Source organism: Erithacus rubecula, assembly GCF_903797595.1.
Source record: "Erithacus rubecula genome assembly, chromosome: 2".
Lineage (NCBI taxonomy): Eukaryota > Metazoa > Chordata > Aves > Passeriformes > Muscicapidae > Erithacus > Erithacus rubecula.
Window position 1 is genome coordinate 106,255,574 of NC_136685.1, and position 12,704 is coordinate 106,268,277.

A 12,704-nucleotide genomic window follows, 5' to 3' on the forward strand; every position below is an offset into this window, starting at 1 on the left:
GCAACTTTGGCCCCAGTTCAAATCCCACTTCACTCGCTTCAGTGGTGAGATGAGAACAGCAATTAGATATTAAAAAAATCAATATATGACAATTAAAAAAATGGAAAATGGATAGCAATCAATCGCAGTGAGAAACCATGGCGGGTAGAGAACAGGAGAGCTGGAGATGCTGAGGAAAACTTGTGCCTGGCACTATTGGGGAGAGGAGGAGAGAGAGAGAGAAAGAGAGCTGCTCAGGATTCTGGAGGAGAAGGAAGGGATAAATGAAAGAAACAGTAAGGTAGAAATTTTTAATAAATACTTCTGCTGTAGACCTGGAGAGCAGCTGAGTTATGTTCCTGTATCATAGGTGGGTGATGATGTTTTTTTCTAGCTCATTGGTAGCCAGGAAGGGTTTTATATGAGAAGAGAGAAAAAATATTTCTCTCCTTCAATGGAAAGAAATATTTTAAAATAAAAAGGCCCTGAAAAGTTGCACCCAAGGAACCCTGAAGAGCTGACATGCTGCTTTTAAAAAGCTTATGAACTGGGAAAATGCTCTCAAGAGCTGGCCAGGGTAACGTGGGAGAGTTGGCAACACTTTGCTTATCTCTTCTGGGCAAAATAACAGTAGAACCAACATAAGATTCAATTGATAAAGAATTAAAGGGTAGAAATATAATTCGTGCCACTCAGCCTGGATTTATGGAATATGGATCTTGTCAAATAAACCTGATTTCATTCTTGTAGATGACAGCTTTGGTTGATAAATGTAGATGAAATGGACTGCACAGTGCTGTGACATTGCAAATGGGAAGATGGAGCACTGGGTTGCACTGCTGGCACAGGTGATGCAGAGCTGGCCAGATTTGGGGATGTGGGGCTTGAGCTGGGGAGCTCAGCAGGTGCTGAGGGCCTCAGTGGTGCTTAGTGCTTTGTTGGTGAATTAGAAATTAATATACAGTTCTGATTTAGAAATTAATATACAATTGGTGCTGTGGGTAAAGCAAAGGTGGGTGCAGAACAAGAGGGGCAGGGTAATGGGGTGGTCTGGGAAGACTCTCAGGAAGGACATGCTGAGAAGACACCAGTCTAGCCTCATGTGATCCTTGGCTGGAAGAGTGGAATTGGGGCTGGGCTTGCAGAGCTGGGTGCAGTTCCCTGGAAGGCATCAGCTCTGTGGGAAGCTGAGAGGAAAGTCAGGTCCTTCTCAGCATGACACCAGGATGAGAAGGGCTAGACTGGTCCTTGAGTAGTGGAGGGGTGGCTTCAGGATGGAAAAAGAGCTGGATTTTGAAGCATGCATCAATTTCATAAAGAACACCTTGCTGTGTGTGAGTAGCCCACTGTGTATCAAGAGCTTTTTAGTATTTCAACCTCAAAATATAAAGAGAACAGGTAGAGGTTAGAGCTAGAGAAGTTCAGGTGGATCCCAGTACCTGTCTGAGTGTAGCTGGCTGTGGTGGTGAGCAGTGGATGCTCTCCCTGTCTGCTGTGCTGGTTTGAATAGATTTCACTGGGATTTTGTGCTCTGCAGGGCTGGAGGAGGTTGTGCTTTACTGGAAGACACTGTGTTGGTCACAGAGGGTGAGAGCTGGGGGTCCCTTTCAGCCTCAAATTCCTGAACTGAGAAGCAGCCAAGGATGTGAGCTCTAGCCCTGCTGCTGGTTGCCAAGGAGGGCTCAAGGGTTCAGCAGTGACTCCTGACTCTTGGAAATCAGCTGAAAGGCCCAGTGGCATCACAAGGGAAGACATATCCCATGACATTGTCCTGGTGGATGGTGAGGCACAGAGAGCCCTAGAGCACCGTCTCCAGCTCTGTGCTTGGCCAGCAGCAGCTTCTGCATCTCCCTGCTGTGAGACCCACCTCGCTTGCCCGTGGTCATGCCCTTTGGGTCTGACTCTTGAGGGGACACAAACAGTGTCCCAAAATACCCATAGTGGTGGTGGGATGGGAGCAAGGGAGGGCAAGTCCCTTCCACACCCAGGAATTGCCATGGCAGTCCAAGGACCCATCCTGCTGCTGTGGATTGGTGCCATAATTTTTGCAGTTTGGCAAGGCTGCATCAGACTGGAACGTATCTCTAGGTGGTGATATGGTCAGTCAATAGCCTTCATAATTAATCAAGCACTAATAGACAAATTAGAAATCATGTCTCTTCAGAGCAGGAGGTGGAGACAAATGGCTGGTGGATTTTAACTGTTTCTCTCCTTTGTTTTATTGCTTGGTTTTACGCTGCTCCCTTAAATGGTGGGTTGCTTAGGGAAGTTTTGTACATAAACATGATTTTAAATGTAAATTATTATCTTGATTACCAAACACGGACAGTGAATTGCAAACTTGTTTTTCAGGCAAGCACATGAAGAATAATCTTACATTTTACACTCCACTAAGTCAATGTAGCCCTAATTTTGCCACGCAGGAAATCAATTCCAGTCTTTATAACAGTCGAAGATGTTATGAACAAAGTAATTTTGCAAATTATGGCAAGTAACACATTTATTGATGACTGTAGCTTAGGAATTTAGAATTTGTGAGCACTGTAATATAATAAGGCCGCACTGGCAGGAGCTGAGTGAAATACAGATTATACAGTGAAACTGTAATGCATCATTTGCTATTAGTGGACTGGTAATAATTACCAGTTTCAAAGCAGCTTTTTCCATGTAATCTTTAGTCTCAGTCGTAACAGCCCTTCTCATTGACATTATGATTACACGAGCTGCCCTTATGATCTAGAATATCTAGTTGATGGGAATGCTAAAATGTGGTAGCAAACGCTCAGTGTTGTATCCTCATTATAAGATAAAATGCTATTTTCTCTGACCTGATCTATAAGGTAGAGAGGCAAAGTAGTTTTGTTGTTAGCTCCTACCATGGTGTTAAAAACTTCCACTTCATTATGATGAAGCAAGATAATATTTTTTTTTTTCTCCAAGCTCACAAATGATCATAGGAATGTGAAAGTCCAATTGAATTTCCCTGTAATTTCAGCAGATTTAAGTATTTATTTGTGCTCACATGCCTGGCACATACTAAACACAACAATGCATTTTATTCCAATGCAGGCTTCAGGATGAAACATTAAATATTATTCCATGGGCTTTTAAAGTGCTTAAAGTGTTAAATGCCTTCTGTAGATGATTGAGGCTCTCTGCTTGCCTGATTCAGCTTCTCAGGCCAAAGGTAGAGCAGCAGCAGAGCCAGGAGGCAGGGAGGGAAGCTGGGTTGGAGCAGTGCAGCCAGTGCTGGATCCCATAGGATCCCATAATGGTTTGGGTTGGAGGGGATCTTAGATGCCTGGTTCTGTCCTGTATCCCCAGATCATCAAGGAGGAAAATGCCCACGTGACACTTTTCCTCCCCTCCTGCCCTGTGAGATGGGAAACAAGATGGGTGCAGATAAAGCCATGTTCCCTTTCCTAATTCGCCTTACTTTTTTTTTTTAAATTTTCCTTTTCTTTGTATTAGGCAAATAGGGGAAACCTAATGAGGGCACCTCTCAGTGCAGCCTGTTTGCCCAAGAGAGATGCCTAAGGAGCAGATTCCTTGGGAATAAATGTTGGGACAGGTCAGGAATATGTGGTGAACAACAGTACCACCCCAAGAGCTGATGCCCTTGGAGGGCTCCTGGTTTATCTCTTAGCAAACATCAACTTTATTTTTATTTGTTAAAATATCATTAAACAACAGCTCTGTGAGAACTGCTGAACAAGGCTGGAAATTAATTTATATCCTTCTCTTAGCTCCAACTTCAGTTTACCAGCATTTCGCAAAAAGCATCCATATGGGGGTGGAAGTGAATTATTTGCAAAATCCCAGTAATCAGTAAAGGCACCCTCACCTTCACCATATCTCACGCCACCGTTCCCTCGCAGGCAGCCCTCAAAAAGTTATTCATCCCCCTTGTTTTGCCATATATTAGAAGGGGCTGCTTTCTGCTGTCATTATTAGCCGGCTTTTTGTTTAGTTATTTATTAGTTGGTTGCTCTTTTATAATGTCCATGTTATCTCCAAAAATAAATTATCATGAAATAGAGTTAGCTCACTACTTGCCAAAGTGGCATTTACCATCCTCAGCTTCTTTTCAGCGCGAGAGAAATAATGCGGCTCCGGCAGGGCGCCCGGCCAGGCCTCCTGGCCACCCTCCAGCACTTTCCCTGGCGGAGCTGCTGCTCTCTCCGTCTTCCCCTGTCCCATGCTCCATTTTTTTAAATTCCCCCTTCTCTTTTTCTTTCAGTAGGTTTTTTTATTTCTTTCCTCGCCCTGGAGGTGAATCTGTCTGCTAAGGAGCAGAAGTTGATTCTCGATTTTGTACGCATTGTTAATCTCAAAATAAGGAGGAGACTAAAAACGTGTCGATGCCCAGCTCGGTGGCAGTTTTGATGCTTTGAACTGATCTGTGTGGAGTGCTTTTCATCAGGGGATTTCTTTATTTTATATTGATTTATCTATTTGTATATTTATTTACATGTTTATTTACCGATACTCTAAGTGCCTGCAGCCTCTTGCAGCCTAAAGACTGCTAAGGTTGACTTCAACATTTCTTAGCTTGTTTCATTCTGTGGTTACCCAGCATGGTTGAGTTTTGAACCCGGAGCTGGGCGTGGTGGGAGGAGGTGTCTGTGCTCGGTGTGGGTTTGGATCTCCCCGTTGTGCCCCTCACCTCTTCCCATTCACGTCCCCTGCCTGTCCCTCGGCTGGGATGTTCTTCCCCAGCTCCCAGCTGGGTGTGCCAGAGGAGGAGAGGAGCTTAGGCGGGGAGGCGAGCGCACGCCCGCCGCTGGACGGCCGGAGATTGACGCTGCTTGTTGTGTTATTTTGCAGGTAAAGATGAGCCCAGCAGCTACACGTGTACGACTTGTAAACAGCCTTTCAACAGCGCCTGGTTCCTCTTGCAGCACGCACAGAACACGCACGGCTTACGGATCTACCTAGAAAGCGAGCACGGCAGCCCCCTGACGCCACGGGTTGGTATCCCAACAGGACTAGGTGCAGAGTGCCCTTCCCAGCCACCTCTCCACGGGATTCACATTGCAGACAATAACCCTTTTAACCTGCTCAGAATACCCGGCTCGGTCTCGAGGGAGGCGTCGGGGCTGGGAGAAGGGCGTTTCCCACCCACGCCGCCCCTCTTTAGCCCTCCCCCGAGGCACCATTTGGATCCGCATCGCATTGAGCGCCTGGGTGCGGAAGAAATGGCTCTGGCCACCCATCACCCTAGTGCCTTTGACAGGGTGCTGCGACTGAACCCCATGGCGATGGAGCCCCCCGCTATGGATTTCTCCCGGAGGCTGCGGGAGCTGGCCGGCAACACCTCCAGCCCACCCTTGTCCCCGAGCCGGCCCAGCCCTATGCAAAGGTTGCTGCAGCCCTTCCAGCCCGGCAGCAAGCCCCCGTTCCTGGCCACGCCGCCCCTTCCTCCTCTGCAGTCTGCTCCTCCTCCCTCCCAGCCCCCCATGAAGTCCAAGTCCTGCGAGTTCTGCGGGAAGACCTTCAAGTTTCAGAGCAACCTGGTGGTCCACCGCCGGAGCCACACGGGGGAGAAGCCCTACAAGTGCAACCTCTGCGACCACGCCTGCACGCAGGCCAGCAAGCTGAAGCGCCACATGAAGACCCACATGCACAAGTCCTCCCCCATGACCGTGAAGTCGGACGACGGGCTCTCCACCGCCAGCTCCCCCGAGCCAGGCACCAGCGACCTGGTGGGCAGCGCCAGCAGCGCCCTCAAGTCCGTGGTGGCCAAGTTCAAGAGCGAGAATGACCCCAACATGATCCCTGAGAACGGGGATGAGGAAGAGGAGGAGGAGGAGGAGGAAGAGGAGGAGGAGGAGGAGGAAGAGGAGGAGGACTTGAACGAGAGCGACAGGCCGGACTATGGCTTCGGGATGAGCCTGGAGGCGGCCCGTCACCACGAGAACAACTCTCGGGCTGGCGAGGAGGGCCGGGCGATGCCGGACGTCATGCAGGGCATGGTCTTGAGCTCCATGCAGCACTTCAGCGAGGCCTTCCACCAGGTCCTGGGGGAGAAACACAAGCGGGGCCACCTCCCCGAGCCCGAGGTGCACAGGGACACTTGCGACGAAGACTCGGTGGCCGGCGAGTCCGAACGCATCGACGAGGGGGCCGTCAACGGCCGGGGCTGCTCCCCGGGGGAGTCTGCCTCGGGAGGCCTGTCCAAAAAGCTGCTGCTGGGTAGCCCCAGCTCCCTGAGCCCCTTCTCCAAACGCATCAAGCTGGAGAAGGAGTTCGACCTGCCGGCCGCCGCCATGCCCAACACCGAGAACGTTTACTCCCAGTGGCTGGCGGGCTACGCTGCCTCCCGGCAGCTGAAGGACCCCTTCCTCAGCTTCGGCGACTCCCGACAATCGCCCTTCGCCTCCTCCTCCGAGCACTCCTCGGAGAACGGCAGCCTGCGCTTCTCCACGCCGCCGGGCGAGCTGGACGGAGGGATCTCAGGCCGCAGCGGCACGGGAAGCGGAGGGAGCACCCCCCATATTAGTGGCCCGGGCCCTGGCAGGCCCAGCTCAAAAGAGGGCAGACGCAGCGACACTTGTGAGTACTGTGGGAAGGTCTTCAAGAACTGTAGTAATCTCACCGTCCACAGACGGAGCCACACGGGCGAGAGGCCGTATAAGTGTGAGCTTTGCAACTACGCCTGCGCCCAGAGTAGCAAGCTCACCCGGCACATGAAAACACACGGGCAGGTGGGAAAGGACGTTTACAAATGCGAGATTTGTAAGATGCCTTTTAGCGTGTACAGTACCCTGGAGAAACACATGAAAAAATGGCACAGTGATCGAGTCTTGAATAACGAGATAAAAACTGAATAGAGGTATATTCGTACCCCCCCCCCCCCCCCCCCACGCCCCATCCACCCCCGTCCCTAACCCATCCCGCATCCCCGTAGAGGTTTTCTAGTCCCTTGTGATGGAAGTCATGGAAGCTAAGGATATTTGGAAAGTGCTTGTCACCAGCACACCCTGTTTATTTTCTTTTTGTTCTCACCGTTTGAATGCATGATCTGTATCGGGGCAATACTATTGCATTTTACGCAAACTTTGAGCCTTTCTCTTGTGCAATAATTTACATGTTGTGTATGTTGGGGTTTTTTTTTTTTTTTGGGTTGTTTTTTTATTTTTGGTTGGTTTTATTTTTTTATTTTTTTTTTTTTTTTTTTTTTTTAATTTTTGGATTAGACAGCATGTATGGTATGTTATGGCTGTTTTTAAATTGTCCCTGATTAGTTGCTGAGCAAACACGTCGCTGTTTCCAATTCCGTTCGGGAAAAAAAAAAAAAAAAAAAAGGAAAAGAAAAAAAAAAAGGGGAAAAAAGAGGAGAGGAGAAGGAGGAGTTTAAAAAAAAAAAAAAAAGAAAAAAGAAATGAAACAAAACCAAACCCGAGAGCAAACAAAACCGACCATGCTGCATACATCCTGTAATACATATCATGTACAGTTTTGTTTTGTGACGTGCAAAGGAAAGCTCGCTGTGGGTGACCCTCTGCGGACAGGAGCGATAGCACCGAAGAAGCGTTTGTGTTAGCCTAGGTCTCTGTCTCAAACCCATAAACCCACCATTGGACACACAGTTCCCCGTGGGAACACTAAAAAAAGCCTTTAATTGGGAACAGCCCACTGCCACCAGTCAGGAAGAGGTAGATTTCTCGTAGCGTTTGATTTCAAACACACCCACCCACACACACACTAATAATACTAATAATAATAATAATGATAATAATAATGATGATAATAAATAATCCGAGTGCCTTGGATCTTGGCTCCTTTCTGCTCGTCCTCCACGCGTAGCTCATCGCTGGGAGCTCGTGCCCCTCACAACGCCGGCCACCTAGGAACGAAGAGGGAAGAGGAAACTGAGGAAGAGAAACACATGACCCGCTCAGTCCTAGTTAATCATCATTCTCCTCTGCCTTTTATTATTATTATTAATTATTATTACTATTATTTCTTTTAAAACTGATCATACCAGTTCTAAAAAAAACCTGCATGGCTCGTGGAGAGAGCTTAAAACGAGATGTAGAACTTCCCCCCCGCCCCACCCGCCCTGTCCCAAACTTTTATTCCCCCTCCCCATCAATGATTAAATAGAACGTGAAATGCGCAGAGGCCCTTCAACACCATTAAACACACAATAAAGGAAATCCGTTTTATGAAGATATTTACTTTTAATAATATCTTTTATTGATTCTGGCACCAAAACAAATAAATCCGGAGCCACTTGGTTGTCAAGCTGACAATCAAATGATAAACTTTAAGACCTCGTGTATACCGTATTAAAAAATAAAATAAAGACTGGCAATAATATTTTACCGAGTGTAACAGATAGAGGAGCAAAAAAATAAATAAATTGTGATTTATTAGCACAATGTGGTACTGTTTGCCATTTAAAACTAGAACAGGTGTATAAGCTAATATCGACACAGTGGTGATTAACTATGAACTTGCCTTTAATGTGATGCTTGGGAAGAAGTGACAGAAAATTAAAAAAAAAACAAAAAAAAGAGGAAAAAAAAGCAAAAGAGTAGCAGTATCTGTCTGTGCTCCCTAAAAGTTGTCCTTTTTATTTTTTTTTTTTTTCCCATCCTCTGTGTGCTATTTGTGTTGACGTGGAAGAGGATTCCTTGTTTTATTCCTAAGCTAGCGCCTGCCCCGGTTGGTGTTCAAATAGCACTTGACTCTGCCTGTGATGTCTGTATCTTTTCTTTAATCAAAGGTACAGAGGTTGAGTATAAAATAAGACTGCTCAGATAGGACAATTAAGTGCACTGTACAATTTTCCCAGTTTACAGGTCTATACTTTAAGGGAAAAGTTGCAAGAATGCTGAAAAGAAAAAAAAATAATAAAAAAAAAAATTCAACACACATTGACGAGTATAAAAAAACAAAACAAAACAAAAAAACAATCCCACAAAAACCCCACAAACTTTGCCAGCCATTTACTTGACTAATGAGCTTATCTTCTCGGACGCGACATTACAGCGCTGTGAATGGAAACAGACTCTACACTCACATAAAATGAATGATTGCTTTCACTCCTACAGTGCAAGGATTTTTTTTTTTTTTTTTTGTACAAAAAAAAAAGGAGTTTAAAAAAAAAAAAAAACAACCACCGCAAAAACCTTTTTTTAAATATAAATGTTAAGAAAAATTTTTTTAAGGAAGAAAAAGGAAAAAAAAAAAAAACCACAACACTTCATTATGTTTAGGGGGAAACTGTATTTTAGGGTTCATTGTCTTGGTGTTGTACAAGACTTGTTACTCATTTTAAAATGGTAGTGGAAATTCTATGCCTTGGATATACACAGCTCTTCAGGTTGTATAAAAACATGCATTGGGGAAAGGTTTTAAGATTATATAGTACTTAAATATAGGAAAATGCACACTCATGTTGATTCCTATGCTAAAACACATTTATGGTCTCTTTTTTCTGTATTTCTAGAATGGTATTTGAATTAAATGTTCATCTAGTGTAGGCACTATAGTATTTATATTGAAGCTTGTATTTTTAACTGTTGCTTGTTCTCTCAAAAGGTATCGATGTACCTTTTTTGGTAGTGGAAAAAAAAAAAAAAAAACCACAGGCTGCCACAGTATATTTTTTTAATTTGGCAGGATAATATAGTGCAAATTATTTGTATGTTTCAAAAAAAAGAAAAAAGACAAAAAGACAAAAAAGGTGTGACATTGTACAGATCCGAGGCCATATAATGGCCCTCTGGGGGACACCTGTTCGGATGTCACGCTGCTGGCCGTCACAGAGGGGTGTACATATCTTTTTTCGTTCTTTTTTCCTGCTGCCATACTGTATGCAGTACTGCAAGCTGATAACGTTGGTTTGTTATGTAGTGTGCTTTATGTCCCTTTCCTTCTATCACCCGACATTCCAGCATCTTAACTTCATATGAAGTAAAAGAAAGAAAGAAAAAGAATGAAAAGAAAAGAAAGAAAGAGGAAAAAAAAAAAAAAAAAGCTTAAAAAAAAAGGAAAAAAAAAAAAAAAAAAAAAAAAAAAAAACCGTTTTGCAGTTTTTTTCATTGCCAAAAACTAAATGGTGCTTTATATTTAGATTGGAAAGAATTTCATATGCAAAGCATATTAAAGAGAAAGCCCGCTTGAGTCAATACTTTTTTGTAAATGGCAATGCAGAATATTTTGTTATTGGCCTTTTCTATTCCTGTAATGAAAGCTGTTTGTCGTAACTTGAAATTTTATCTTTTACTATGGGAGTCACTATTTATTATTGCTTATGTGCTCTGTTCAAAACAGAGGCACTTAATTTGATCTTTTATTTTTCTTTGGGTTTTTTTTGGGGGGGGGAATTTTTTTAAAACTTTTTTTAATTTTTGGTTTTTTGTTTTTTTGTTTTTTTTTTTAATTATTTGGATGACCAAAGGTCATTACAACCTGGCTTTTTATTGTATTTGTTTCTGGTCTTTGTTAAGTTCTATTGGAAAAACCACTGTCTGTGTTTTTTTGGCAGTTGTCTGCATTATCCTGTTCATACACCCATTTTGTCCCTTTATTGAAAAAATAAAAAAAAAACCTTAAAGTACACAGTGTCAGCTTCTGGTGTCCTCATTTGACACACGCTGTAGGTGGCTTCCAGCAGCAGGCTGTAGGGGAAGGTCCCGCGCAGGGGCGTTTTGGGGGGCCCCCTCCAGTCCCCAGGGCCTTAAATCAGCCCCCTGTGCCCAGGAAGAGGATTTTTGGGCTAAGGAAGTTCTCCTTCTGGCCAGTGGAAGGTGTTTGCAGTCTGGACCTGTAGCTTTGGGATTTTTCCCCCCCCTCTAGATCAGGAGTGAGCTGTGACCCCCTCCCCGCGATAGCCTGCGGCACCCCCTCGGTCTGCAGCAGGGATTTGGGATTTCCCTCCCCGTTTGGCAGATCTGTGGCAGAAGAGGTGAGCAAACCCATCAGCTCTGCAGCCCCCCGGGGCTCCCCCATCCATCCCCAGCTGATTTTGGGGATGGGGGTGAAATCCACGGGCAGCAGCAGCTGATTTCTCTCGGGGTGTCCCTGCCGCGGTCTGGGATCGACTGACCCCAGCCCAAAGCTCCCAGCCCCGCTCCCTGCTCCTCTCCCCGGGCTTTGATTTTTGTTATTTTTCTTTTTTTTTGGTGGGAATTGCAGGTTTCTGTGCATTGTCTCTAAAATCCGGAGTTGAGGTCCCCCCACCCCCCCTTAGGGGTCTGTATATGTTGTCAGTTTGACAAATACTGCATGTTGCAGCATCTCTTTACTTTATTAAAGCACATACCGCTGTGATACTGTCTCTTGCTGTTCCTAGTGTAATGGATTTAATACTTTATTTTTTTCTTTTCCTTTTTTTGATTTCTGTAAGACCTTCCAGTTGTTCTGTCGTCTTCTTGTGATGGCATCATTTGTTGCCTGTATTTTGCCCGGCGCCTTCTAAAGGGGAGGTTTGGAATTTTAAAAAAAGGCAGGAATACCTATCTGAAGAAAAAAAAATATTCCTTTTCCTAGAGAGATTTGAAAAGAATGTAGTGAAGCTCCATTTTAATCCTGGAAGAGGAGGGATGAAGATTTTGTTGTTTGGGCTAGTGGGATGAGAGTGTGGGAGGGCTGGAAGGGGCTGCACTGCCCTTCAGCAGGGTGGTACCCGCTGGCTGGAGCTGGAGTTGTGCCAGAGGGATCCTTAGCATAGTGTAGGGTGGGCAGAGTCCTGTCCCTGCGTGGGGAGCTCGAGGTGACAGGCATGGGCACATGTTCCCTGGAGGGCCAGTGTCCACAGGGATGTGCTTGGCAGCTGCTTTGACACATCTTGTGATCCTGTGCCACGAAATACCTGTACAGAGTCCTGTCTCTCCTTCCCTGTCCCTGTTTTTATTGCTGGTTGTGAGATCAGGGTTGAGATGTTTATTCTAGAGGACTGGGTTTAGCTGTGCCCAGGGTCCAGCATAGCCTGGCTGTCCTTCAGAGCAGGCACTGTACCCTGGCTCTGTCCTATGGTGATTGCATCCCACTACCTTTCCCTATATTGTGTTTTACTTACAAAATGATCATATATGAAAGCACACAGACAGGCATCTGCATATATCCATATACAGGCATCACTAGGCAGACCCGTGCTGCTAGAGGATTAACCAGCAGAAAGCAAACCATTGACTTCTTTATTAAGTGGCACAGCGATGGGTGTGGTTCACAGCTTTCCCCAAGCTGAGTTCTCCAGGTTTCCCGTGGCTGAAGGAGCCCAGTGTGGCACAGGGCAGGAGGAAGGGGCTGCAGGAGGAGCAGCTCCTGCTGGAGGAGGAGTTTGAACGCCGGCTGGCGAGTGGCAGCGTGCTGTCACCCCACACCAAAGCACATGTTCCTGAGTGTGGTGGTGTTCTGCCAGGGGCAGTGAGTTAATGGTGTGCTGACCCCCCTGAAGTTTGTGGGGTTGGGGCATGGCTGTCCCAGGCCCCACCCTGTGCTCTGGAGCTGCTTTGGCATCCCGTGTGTGACCTGCACTCCTCAGAAACTTGCCTGTTTCTGTGCTAAGAGATGTCTCTAGGAATAAGTGATATTTGGGTAACAGCACCTCTGTTGTTAAAATCTGAAGCCCTGTCAATTTTTGAGGAGGAATATGGCATACTTTTGCGAGTATATGGCATAGACCTTTCAGTGCCTAATCTCCCCCAAATTGAATGATTAATGTAATGAAGGCACTGAAATGGTATGCAGAATTTAGACTACAGATGTTT

General features: G+C 45.7%; 2 protein-coding genes across 6 annotated transcripts in view; both read left to right on the top strand.

Moving 5' to 3' along the window:
- USP34 (ubiquitin specific peptidase 34) overlaps positions 1–12,704 on the top strand; it is a 435,968-nt gene that overhangs the window by 397,125 nt on the left and 26,139 nt on the right. The gene's annotated exons all lie outside the window — the stretch shown is intronic.
- Positions 1–12,704, top strand: part of BCL11A (BCL11 transcription factor A) — a 68,330-nt gene that overhangs the window by 53,637 nt on the left and 1,989 nt on the right. For 2 of the 5 annotated variants that reach the window (XR_013773276.1, XM_079297856.1), the window contains exon 3: positions 4,807–6,534. Coding sequence is in view for 4 of the 5 variants with exons in the window: in XM_079297856.1 (XP_079153982.1) it covers positions 4,807–6,534 (1,728 nt within the window). In the remaining variant the exon portion in view is untranslated. Of the gene's footprint in view, positions 1–4,806; positions 7,753–12,704 lie in introns of those variants that run through there. The other 3 variants (XM_079297854.1, XM_079297857.1, XM_079297855.1) reach the window with 2 other exon arrangements.